We start from the raw sequence: 12,423 nt of genomic DNA, 5'->3' as shown, positions 1-12,423 counted from the left end.
GTGCCGCCCCAAAAGATGCGGAGGTTTGGGTGTCCGCAATCTGCAAGTGATGAACTAATTGGATTCGATGGTTTGGGTGTCCGCAATCTACAATCTGCAATCTGCAAATTAATATACTAACATCGACGACAATCTGCAATCTACAATCTGCAATCTGCAATCTGCTATTTGCGACAATCTGCAATCTGCAATCTGCAAATTAATATGCAATCTGCAATCTGCAATCTACAATCTGCGACAATCTGCAAATTAATATACTAACATCGACGACAATCTGCAATCTGCAATCTGCAATCTACAATCTGCGACAATCTGCAAATTAATATACTAACATCGACGACAATCTGCAATCTGCAATCTGCAAATTAATATACTAACATCGAAGGTTTGGGTGTCTGCAATCTGCAAATTAATATACTAACATCGACGACAAGGCTAATTGGATTCGAAGTTTTCTTCCCCCAATTTCTATTTAATTACAACAAAATATTTAGATATGAAATTCCTAATTTAAAAAAAATTGTGATCCTTTTTCTTTCTTTTTCATGAAAATTCTAGAAATTAATTTACACTTGGAGAAGGTGAAGTTTGGAGATAGAACAATTCCTTCTATCGTGTAACCTTTCGCTCAATACTCAAATCAACAATTGAAATAAACCTACGCTCGGTGAAGGTGAAGTTTGGAGATAGAACAATTCCTTCTATCGTGTAACCTTTCGCTCAATACTCAAATCAACAATTGAAATAAACCTACGCTCGGTGAAGGTGAAGTTTGGAGATAGAACAATTCTGTTAAATAATAGGGAAAACTTCAAAAACCCCCCCTGTGGTTTCGTGCATTCTCACTTTGCTACCCTGTGGTTTAAAACGTATCAATTTGCCCCCCTGTGGTTTCATTTTTATCTTTTTGTTATCAATTTTATTATTATTTTTTTTTAAAATCAGTGACAAAGTTAAAATTAAAGGATACTAAAGTGACTATTCGATAAATATAGATGGTTATCTGAAGTTTTTTGTATATAATTTAACGAAATATTAACGAAAAAGCTTCCGAAAAGATAAAAATGAAACCACAGGGGGGTAAATTGATACGTTTTAAACCACAGGATAGCAAAGTGAGAATGCACGAAACCACAGGGAGGGTTTTTGAAGTTTTCCCTAAATAATATTTGACATTTAGTAATTTGGTGTATTATATTTTATAATTTTTACAATTAATAACTAACAAACTTAATAATTCCACAAACTTTAAACTTTCGTTTGAGACTGCGGAAAAATTGTGTTATATACGGTGAGAAAACATAATAGAAAAATATCATGTTTGTTTTCGTACATAATATTGCATTATGAAATAAACGAAGCGGGTAGCATGCTACCTATCTCTCAAAAAAAAAAAAAAAAACATTTTAGTGTAATTACTAAAGTTGGAACTATACAAGGTCCACCTCGTGAGTTGTAACTACAACCAAATTGACTAGAATCTCAACTACAATAGCTAATACGTACAGAATTAAATCATCCAATATAAGAAAATAAAAATAAAGATACCTTCAAGTTACCAAAAAGGATGAATTGCAAAAAATCAAACCAAGTGGGCACAATACTTAAAACTATTATATTTTCATCTGCATACATATAACTTTAATTATATTATATTTATGAGTCCAGCTATGATGTTCTTAAAAACAGAAAACAGTTGATATTTGTAAATTTTTCACTATTATATTTTACTCTTACAAATCTTCATTCAAATAGTGAAAAGTTACAAATACCAATTACTCAGTGCTTTTAAAAGTATAGAAACTTAATTCTATGCTTATAATTATATTCAATAAAACGATCCTAAATTAGTGGGTGCAAAAAAATTTAGTAATACTTTAAATCTTGCTCTTTCAGATATTCTGAAATAGTGGTCAAGACCATAGTGTTTTTTTTTTTTTTTTTTTTTTTTTTAGGGAAAACACGGCTCTTATGCAAATTTATATTATCATCGGGACGTACAACTTGGTAATTATCTACAACGAGGACAAAGAGATATTTTGCTAGTAAGCCCCCATTGGCCAATTCGATTCTGCGCAACAGCACGCATTTTTAGAATATGTCAAGACCATAGTTAATTAATTCGGATTCGGCAAAAATTCGGTACGAGTATAATTCGGATAAAATTCGTCTTCCTAATTTAAAATTCATTGAAAAATATGGTTAAAAAACGGATTCGTAATTATTCGGATACGTGATTTAACGGTATTAACGTTATCATTTAAAAATTCGAATCAAAAATCTCAGCTATATAATAAATATATAATAATAATATACTATATATATTATTATTATATTTTATATATATAAATTAAATATATTTAAAATTATAATAAATATATATTAATAATATCATTTAAAATATTAATAAATAAAATTATATATATATATATATATATATATATATATATATATATATATTATATATATATATATAATATATAAAATGAGAGGGTCAATCCGGCACAGCCGACGTGGTGGCCTCGTGGACCACGCATCACTTTGCCTGCGGAGCCGCGCGCAACCCCGCGATTTTTTACTGTTGATATTTTTTTTCCGCGGACGGCACGCCGAGTCGCAGACGGCGTCGGGCAAGATGGGATTATGGGGACCGTAGCCGCGGCCCTCTTGCTCACGGCGCCGGCCAGGGCGGCGGCGGAGGAGGACGACGACGAGCGTCGCTGACTCGCGGGCCCTTTTTTTGGGCGAAAACGAACGGCGCCGGGCGAGGCGGGAATCGTAGCCGCGGCCCTCTTGCTCCCGGCGCCGGCCAGGGCGGCGGCGGAGGAGGACGACGACAACGAGCGTCACCGACTCGCGGGCCGATTTTTTGGGAGAATTATTCGCAAATCGCGAATAATTCGCGGATAATTATTTTTGGAGAAAAAAATGTGTTTTTTTTCACACTTTTGGGAAAAATACGTTTACTACTGTTTAATTTGGCTATTCAAAAATTCACGAATAATTCGCGTATTATTCGCGAATTTACTAACTAGGGTCAAGACTGCCATCGCTGGCAGTAGCTATCACTTTCTTTCATTTTTAGACAGCACGAAAATTGGAAATGGGAAAACGTGTAATTTTTAATTTGTTTGTGGTGTTCTAAAATAAGGTTAAATGTAGTAGAATTATCACAAACTTTTATCCTTTTATACATAGCCATTAAAATTTTAGAAATATTATATTTGCCATTCAAACTTTTACTTTTCATAATTAGTCATCTAAATATAATAACTGTANTTTATTTAGAAATAAATTTAGCTGAAAATGTGAATCAACTATGATTCGAGCTTAAGACCTCGGGTGTACCAACCACCAAACCCTTTGGCACTTGCTCTAGGGACGGTCGGTAACTACAAAATTGTTCTTTATCGACAACAAATACTAATGTAGTTGATAACTATACTATTAGTTGCAATAATAATTGCTATAATATACAATTTGTAATAATTTAATTTTTTATGCAATTAAATTAATACAGTGCAATAAATTGTTGTAGTGACAGTTCTAGTGTCAAATTTTAAATTTTTATAATCTTGATAGCTACATACACACATGAATAGTGAAATTTAAATAGTTTGAGTGCATTAAATAATCGTCTTAAATATTAAAGTGGCCAGTGTAATTGCACAACTCATATAGAAACTAAACAAAAGGAGATGCATATATTATTGGGAGATTATTTTTTAAAAAAATTTATACAGCGTATTAAATACTACGCACGAGACAAAGTCTAAACCTACACACATAAAAGTCGCCCGAAGAAGATAACGTTTCGCTATAAATGAGGTTCCACAAGAGGATATTTTTAAATTTCGTTAAATAGGGAGCCTTACACATGTACCATTATGCGAAAAAAGAAAAAGAAAAAGAAAAATATGTTATCTTCTTAATTAATTTGGCAAAATCATCATTCAACTTATTAATGAAAAAGATTTGGTTCTTGTTGCGTACGTGGTTAATTTATTTTTTTTCTTTTCATAAATTTATAATATATATATTTTATATAAAGTGAATAAAGATTTTGAATCATGCATGTATCCATATTCCATACTTAAAAAATTTTCATATATATTTTTATTACTTCGTTTGAGATTAACCACATCCATAATGATTCTTTTTACACAAATAAAATTTTTTTAAAAAATTTTCAACATAAATATTAGATAATTTAAAGTAAATAAATGGGTGAATATATAAATAAATATCATCGACGTGATTTCGCACTTTTTTTATTTGAGTACCATGCAGTTTAAAGTGTATCAATTTAGTGCCCGGTAATTTTATTTTTCTCTTTTTATTATCCGCTCTACTCCACTATTTTTTTTCGTTAAATCATCAACAAAGTTAAAACTAAAAGATACTAATTAAAGCAAATATCCGACAAACTTAGGGAGGGTATTTGAAGATTTTTGTATATAATAATTTAACGAAATGTTAATAGAAGAGCTGACGAAAAGATAAAAAAATAAAATCACGGATACTAAATTGATATACTTTAAATCATAGAATACAAAACTGAGAAAGTGCGAAACTATAGAGATGGTATTTAAAGTTTACCCTAAATCAAAAAGTAGATAACATAACATCCAAGCTATAGAATCCGTGGATATCCATGGATAAGTTAAAAAGAAAAAATTTATTGATCCAACTCATCCCACACTCGACTCCAATAACTCCCCCAACACACACAACAATTAATAACTCCCCCACAATACAACACCAAACCCCTCCTCTCTATAAATACCCCCTCAGAGTCTCTATTCTTCTACACTCCTCTCTCTATCTATCTTATTATTCTCACTGTGTGAATTAGAGGAAAAGTATGGGGGCTTCGCGCAAGATTGCGGGGACTTGGGTGGTGATGGTGGCGGTGGCGGTGGCGGTGGCGGTGCTTTCGCGGTGGGTCGGTGTCGCGGAAGCGTCGCATGCGGTGTACGAGCATCTCCAATCTCTCGAGTCGTCGAACTACGATCCCAAGTGAAACTGGGTTACCATTTTCAACCCAAGCATTGGATCAATGGTACAGTTTTTTTCTCTTCTTTTTTTTTTTTTTTCTTCTTATCCTTTCTCTTATTAATTTACTTACCCACTCCATTTATTCATATTTGGTTTTCTTTCGTATTCATACTATAATATTTTGCGTGAAACTTCAAAGCTTCGACTTTTGAATTTTTACACGCGTATTAATAATATATATATATATATTATATATATATATATATATATATATATATATATATCAATATATAATATATATATATATGGTATGTTTTACAACAATATTGGAATTTTTTTTTGCAGTAGATACACGTGAAACATTGAAAAGTTAAATACTTAAATAAATGGGTAAGGACCAAATCGCAATATCAGGATGGTCTAGGTACTAATCATACATTCTCACAGAGTTTGACTATTTATTATTATATTATATTTTGTTTGAAATAAGATTTAAATTGCCTCGTGGGGATTAGATTGTAGTAATAAATCTGAATCATGTGATACAAGGGGAAAATAATTCCCATAATAATTTTATAATAATTATAGCATACCAATTAATTAATTAATTAATTAAATTTATTAATTATGGAATCTACGTGCCAGGTTGGATATGGGCGCATGTTAGCCGATAAGCACGGCGTTTAGCTAACGTGCTCCGCGGTCGTTAACTGATTTCGCCGTTTTCGGCGGGCCCCGCGAGCAAGTTTACGCGGACCACAATATGTACCCAACTGTGTCCCCCATAATATATTAAATATTTTCAGGAATAAATTAAATTAAATTAAACTAAATTAAGAGTGGGTTGGATTACATTTGAGTAAAATTACCATTCCACCCTTGAATTTTTATTTTCCATTTTTTTTTTTTTTACTTGGAGATATATATACAAGGATTTAACTACGTACTCCCTCCATGGCCCCTAATTTATTATTATTATAAATTTCCATATTTTTTAAATATAATTTTTAATTTTCAATGACTAATATTATTTCCATTTTGAATATTTTCCCAAAAATTAAAAAAAAAACATTCTGTATTTGGCGCGTGTGCAGAATTAGACTCGGGACACTGTTCGTCCTCTCTATTGGCATCTCTGAATATCTAAAGAACACTAAGTGATTATCAAAGCTTTATTTTTATTTTATCCAATTAATCCAGTCCAATTCAATTCTGAATGCAAAACTGCAGGATTTTTCGTCATTTTATAAATAATAAGCTTCTAAGTTTAGTGAAAATCTGAGGCACAAATTAATAAATAAATGCACCACCATTTAAAGCAATTTTTGTGGTACAGTTTTAAGATCTATATATGATGATGAGCCAATGGACAAAGTTTTGGGAGCAACAATTTGTCCAATTAATGATTCCACAATTAAATAAAATAAAATAAAATTCAACTTGACCATAGAACCATGTTGTCATTTTCATTAAATTTGTTGTTTTATTATTGATTTATACCATTCTATTTCCTATATATATATATTTATATAAAAGAACTATTCTAACTCATGGTTTGTCCCTTCTGTGTTTTATATGTGGATGTGCTTCACTGGACCATATATACATGCATGACAAGCAGATCCAAATGGTATGTTCTTTATTTGTACTTTACTCAATAAATTTTTATATGCTACATCTCTCCTATATATAATATATATATATATTGTGTCGAGTCTCTGTCATTTTACGCAAGTTGTTTTTGTACGAGCTGAGTTGAGACCTTTCTAACTTCTGCAATTAAGTCTCTGGTCAAATTTATAAAAAAATAAGAAAAAGAAAATTCTGAATCTGAATCGATGTGAACTTGACCAGGACCAATGTACTACAATGGAGTCTACCACCTCTTCTACCAGTACAATCCTAAAGGTGCCGTCTGGGGCAATATTGTGTGGGCCCACTCAGTCTCGACCGATCTGATCAATTGGCTAGCCGTCGAACCGGCTATCCACCCGACTGAACCGTTCGATATCAATGGTTGCTGGTCTGGCTCCGCCACCATCCTCCCTGGCAACCGTCCGGTCATTTTGTACACTGGCGTCGACACCCTCAGCCGTCAGGTCCAAAACATCGCATTCCCGAAGAACCTGTCGGACCCGTACCTCCGCAAATGGGTCAAGCCCAAATACAACCCATTGATCCAGCCAGTTGGCGGCATTAATGCTAGCTCATTTCGTGACCCTACAACAGCATGGTATTACGTACTATTATTTCTTAAAAACTTCTGCTGTTGAAAAATAGTGTCTTTCGTAATAATTATATTCAACACTCTCTTCAAGGTCTAGGCTCTAACGTAGGACCTCGTACTATGTGAAACAATCATTGTTCTCCGATAACTTAACTTGTCAACGGACAATAGTTTTAATAATTTATATCCGTCAGGTACGGTAGGGACGGGCGTTGGCGGTTGGTGATCGGGAGCAAGCGGGGGATGCGAGGGGAGGCGATCTTGTACAGGAGCCGGGATTTTAAGCGGTGGGTGAAGGCGAAGCACGCGTTGCATACGGCGGGCGGGACTGGCATGTGGGAGTGCCCCGATTTTTACCCGGTGTCCATCGACGGCAAGCAAGGGCTCGATACGTCCGAGTACGGGGAAGGGGTGAAGCATGTGTTCAAGGTGAGCTTGGACTTGACGAGATACGAGTACTATACGGTTGGTACGTACGACCAGGAAAAAGATCAGTATGTGCCGGATGGTGCATCACCTGATGGTAATACCGGTTTGAGATACGATTACGGGAACTTTTATGCGTCGAAGACGTTTTACGATGCCGCAGGAAAGAGAAGGATCTTGTGGGGGTGGGCGAATGAGTCGGACTCCGTGACAGATGATAATTCCAAGGGTTGGGCCGGCATTCAGGTCGGCCTCAAGTGCCTATTTGGCTTAGCTTCTGCCTTTCCTTTTACAATTAGTAGTAGTAAATGAAACATTAACAATTTTATCACTTAAAACTTTTCAACATCCTCCTCCTGCGATACAGCTTAATTTACCAAACGCGCCTATCTACTGCTTCAAGTTAATTGAAATAGCAGGCCAATTAAAGAGGCTGCTATTGTAATCTCAACTTACAAAAACCTTTTTTTTTTTTTGGTAAATGATTACTTAATTGTTGCAATTTTTATTTTTCTAATTGCTTTACTTTATCTTGTAGGTTATTCCTAGGGCTGTATGGCTGGATAAAGAAGGAAAGCAATTGGTGCAGTGGCCAGTGGAGGAGATTGAAACTCTGAGGGGAAAGCAAATTCAAATCAAGCACAAAATTGTTAAGAGTGGAAAGTTTTTTGAAGTTAAAGGAATTCAAACTGCGCAGGTTTATCTTAATTTCCACTTTTTGGTTTACTAAATTTCTTGTCGGTTTAATTACTTTTACTGCATATTTATGTATAATCTTTTTCATTTAAGAGTTTTTTTTTTTTTGCCCCACTAAAAATATGAATTTTGGGGTCGATTTTTTGGTATCACAAAAGTTCGGTTAATAGGCTTCTTTTTACGTCGAAAAACCACTTTTTTATTGTGAAAAGCTCTTAAAAGGAGGGATATACAGATAATTAGAAACTGTTTTCATATGCGTATATGGATAATTTTTGACGCTATAGAGGAAAATTGTAAGTTGTGAATGGATTACAGAACAAATTCCTATATTTTGAGAGAGAGATATACATATAATATAAAATTTTCTATTCAAAAAGTGTGTGTACCTAAATGTATTTTTGTAAGTTATTGCTTTAAAATTAGGAAAAAGACTTTCTAATTGGTTGTTGTGCATTTCATGACTTTTGGTGGAAAAGTTGTGTTAGGCAAAGCATGCATTTCATGACTTCAAAAGTTTGAATGCAATTCTTATAAGATTCTACAGCTTTCTTTATTGTCTTTTCTCTTCTTTTCTTTTTCTTTACAGCTTTCTTTATTGTCTTTTCTCTTCTTTTCTTTTTCTTTTTATTTTGTTCTCATTGAAGCAAGCTCTCCCAAAGTCACCTTTTGCTATGTATAAATAATTTTCTTTCGTTTGAATGTTACTTCCTAGTTTATATAGAAAAATCCAAGTGATGATAATGATTTTTCAATAAGAACATTTTTTTCAATTTGTAATTAATTTAATACATGAATAATGATTTTGTCAAATGACCAACTTATCAATTAAATTTTTGCAACAAATTAAATGTGTCAAATAACGCATGAATAATGATTTTTTTTTTTAAATTCCTTTTCATTTGAATGTTCTAACTTGAAGTTGAAAAATGACTTTTTGACACTATTCATGATGGTGATGTTGCTTGTGTTTATTTTCCAACAGGCTGATGTGGAGGTGATCTTTGATGTGAAAAGCCTGGAGAAAGCTGAGCCCTTTGATCCATCATGGAGTACTAATCCCCAGGGCCTATGTGGGATCAAGGGTGGAGAGGTGAAGGGTGGGGTTGGGCCTTTTGGTCTTTTTGTCTTGGCCTCCTCCAAGCTGGAGGAGAGAACTGCTGTCTTCTTCAGGGTTTTCAGGAGTGATGACAAGCATGTTGTCCTCATGTGCAATGATCCCACAAGGTAACTTAATCTTATTTTTTACTTAAATAGCTTAGTCGCTGAACTTTCACTCATACTGTACTTTAATATCCGACCATCGAAAAAGGCTAGACTGATATCGGTAGATGGCATATAATCCTGTTGAACTTAAACTGAGGTAAGATAGTTATTTTATAAGAAAAAAAGGTCAAAATGTTCTTACAAACAAATACAAATAAGTAGTCAGCGGAGATTGAAATAAGAGTTGGGAAGGTTGACAGAACCATGAAACGGCCTGACCTGCTCTGATTGATAATTTCTTTATGTGTATATATTTTTCTATGCTTGGAAAAGTAAGTTACCAATAACTATTTGTTCCTAAATTATAACATATAATCTTTGTCCTATCATTTAAACTACTCTCAAGTGGAGAGTACTTTATGATGAATCACTCCTGATTTGCATAAGCCAAGTACTTGCAATAAACAAAAGCTATAGATGTCTCTTTACCTGCCAACTGGTCTTGTATACTAGTTGTGACAAGTTGCCTTTGTTGTTTTTTCTCTTATTCTGACCAAAACTTAGCACAAAATTCTAGGAGATTGCTATTATATATCTCTTAACCTCCTAATGACACAGTTTTTATCGCCAAAGTTGTACTCTTATTTACTCTCGGGATTAGTCGTCGTTGTGTACCTAGCTAAGTTGATCAATTCTCTCTTAAACATTATATATATAATTGACTAGTTTATGCAGTGATTTTGATGATCATAAGGTGGTATCTACAATAAATATCTTGTCTTGTATACAAAAAGTCGAATAGTAGTGGATCTCAAGGTAAGATATGGCCATGAGGGGATTGGTACCACAATATCAAATCAATGTCTCAAACATGTCACCTTGTTAGTGATGGTGATGTGCACAAGTTAGTCTAAGTGGGAATCTTCCTTTGTGCCCCACCCCCTCCTTGTATGTGTATAATATCCTGTGTTTGACATGCAAACCTAGAAGGAAAAAGTTCACACTTTGTGAGCCCAAGTTTGGACCAAAAGCTATGGATGAGGATGAGTCTCTTTTTGATTCAGTAGCATTTCAACTTTATCCCAAACAAAGTTTTTGAGTAAACAATAATTCTCGGCATGATCTAGTTCATGCGAGTGATTAATCATCATCGCCTTTTCTCTTAATAAACAGGTCGTCTTATAAATCAAATTTGTACAAACCAACTTTTGCGGGATTTGTCGACGTCGACATCGCGAAAAATAGCAAGATATCGCTGCGGACTTTGGTATGTCAGATATTGGCATAAAATTCCATCTTACTGTATTTACAACTAGAGCAAAAGGGAATATCATATCATAAGCTTTTACTCATGCTGAATATCTGTTATTTTACTTGAAGATTGATCACTCTGTGGTGGAGAGCTTCGGAGAGAACGGGAAAACATGCATTACATCGAGAGTTTATCCGAGTTTGGCAGTAGGGTCGAACGTGCATTTGTTCGTGTTCAACAACGGCGCAGAGGACATAGAAATGTCGCAGTTGAAGGGATGGGAGATGAAGAATCCTCGCATGAATGACGGAGAGATCTAGATGTTCTGCGGTGTAGTAGTAGTAGTAGGGAATAGTATATATATGCTAATTTACAATAAGGTGCATGAGGGGGCTTTTTACTCCTTTTATCATTTCCAATCATTTCCGATAATGTTGCTCCTTGATTTTGAAACACATTAATGAAATCAATAATTTTTCTCTCCTTCTCATTATAATTATTATTATTTTTTTCTGGTTATTGAGAATGGGCGCATAAGTGATTAGCCAACAAATTCTGGGTCACGTTTGACGCATAAGATTGAATCGAACAGAATATTATAGAAGAGAGTAATGTTAGGGAATATATTTTATTTGGTACATTTCTTAGAATACCTAGGAACATATAATTTCCTGTGTTTGATTTAACATAAAATTATCCAACTAGATCATTAAAATGACCATTTATATTACTTTACACCAAATTAATATATAAAAATCACTAACTATTTATATGGGGATTCATAACTTTAGTTTTATAAAAATCTTAACTATTTTAAATGGGGATTCATAACTATTTAAAGGGTTTATAAGATTCTATGGAAGTTTTCATTCCTGTCACTTGATAAAATATACAAACATGAAATTTACAATTTCGAACCCTCACTCTCAGACATCTTAAAAAAAATACTATGAACCAAACAATAACATCGATCCCCTCATAGAGAATTTGCTATCACTTGGATAAGAATATATATATATATATCTCTAATGAAAACATGCATTGGTGTGTCACATTATCACTGATGTGTTTTACACGTACATAATGCAATATATACAAAGTTAATTTTGATTAAAAATATAGAGGAATATGTGAAGCAACGTAAGATTAACTTTTGATTAGAAAATGATAAGAGGAATATGTGAAGCAATATCATAACTTTTTACTTAGTTTTCTGTTGCATCTCTACATAAAATAATACAAGCTAAGAACCCACGCGATACCTCAGATATAATATACGTTAATAATAAATTTTAATTATTTATTTATATTTTATATGAATTTTATTAGGCGGATTAATAATTAATTAATTTAAATAAAAAATTTAAATCTGTATATGTTTGATATAAATTTTTAAGAGAACTAATTAATTATGATATATACAAGTAAATGGCTAATAATATAGGTATAAATATTTAAAATAATTTAAAATAAAAAAGTTTTGTAGATCTAATTAGTAATTAGATAATTTTATAAGACGATAATAATAAAAAAGAAAATAATACAATTAAAAAATTAAATAAAGTTGATCTTAGAAAAGACAAAGAGTGCATGAGAAATATAATAGTTATTAGTAATT

At 33.2% G+C, this 12,423-nt stretch overlaps 1 protein-coding gene across 1 annotated transcript; it reads left to right on the top strand.

Annotated features, from left to right (window-relative positions):
- LOC109725952 (beta-fructofuranosidase, insoluble isoenzyme 3-like) lies at window positions 5,050-11,295 on the top strand (the record flags this gene model as incomplete). The annotated part of the gene is given in 8 exon segments (XM_020255359.1): window positions 5,050-5,062; window positions 6,620-6,628; window positions 6,853-7,231; window positions 7,420-7,897; window positions 8,190-8,348; window positions 9,333-9,574; window positions 10,727-10,820; window positions 10,934-11,295. Coding segments are annotated over 8 exon segments (1,566 nt in total), but the record flags the coding sequence as incomplete, so codon positions are not given.

This window comes from Ananas comosus, linkage group 20 (assembly GCF_001540865.1).
Source record: "Ananas comosus cultivar F153 linkage group 20, ASM154086v1, whole genome shotgun sequence".
NCBI classification, from domain to species: domain Eukaryota; kingdom Viridiplantae; phylum Streptophyta; class Magnoliopsida; order Poales; family Bromeliaceae; genus Ananas; species Ananas comosus.
The sequence above is the reverse complement of the archived record's forward strand: the minus strand, read 5'-3'. Positions and strand labels throughout refer to the sequence as shown.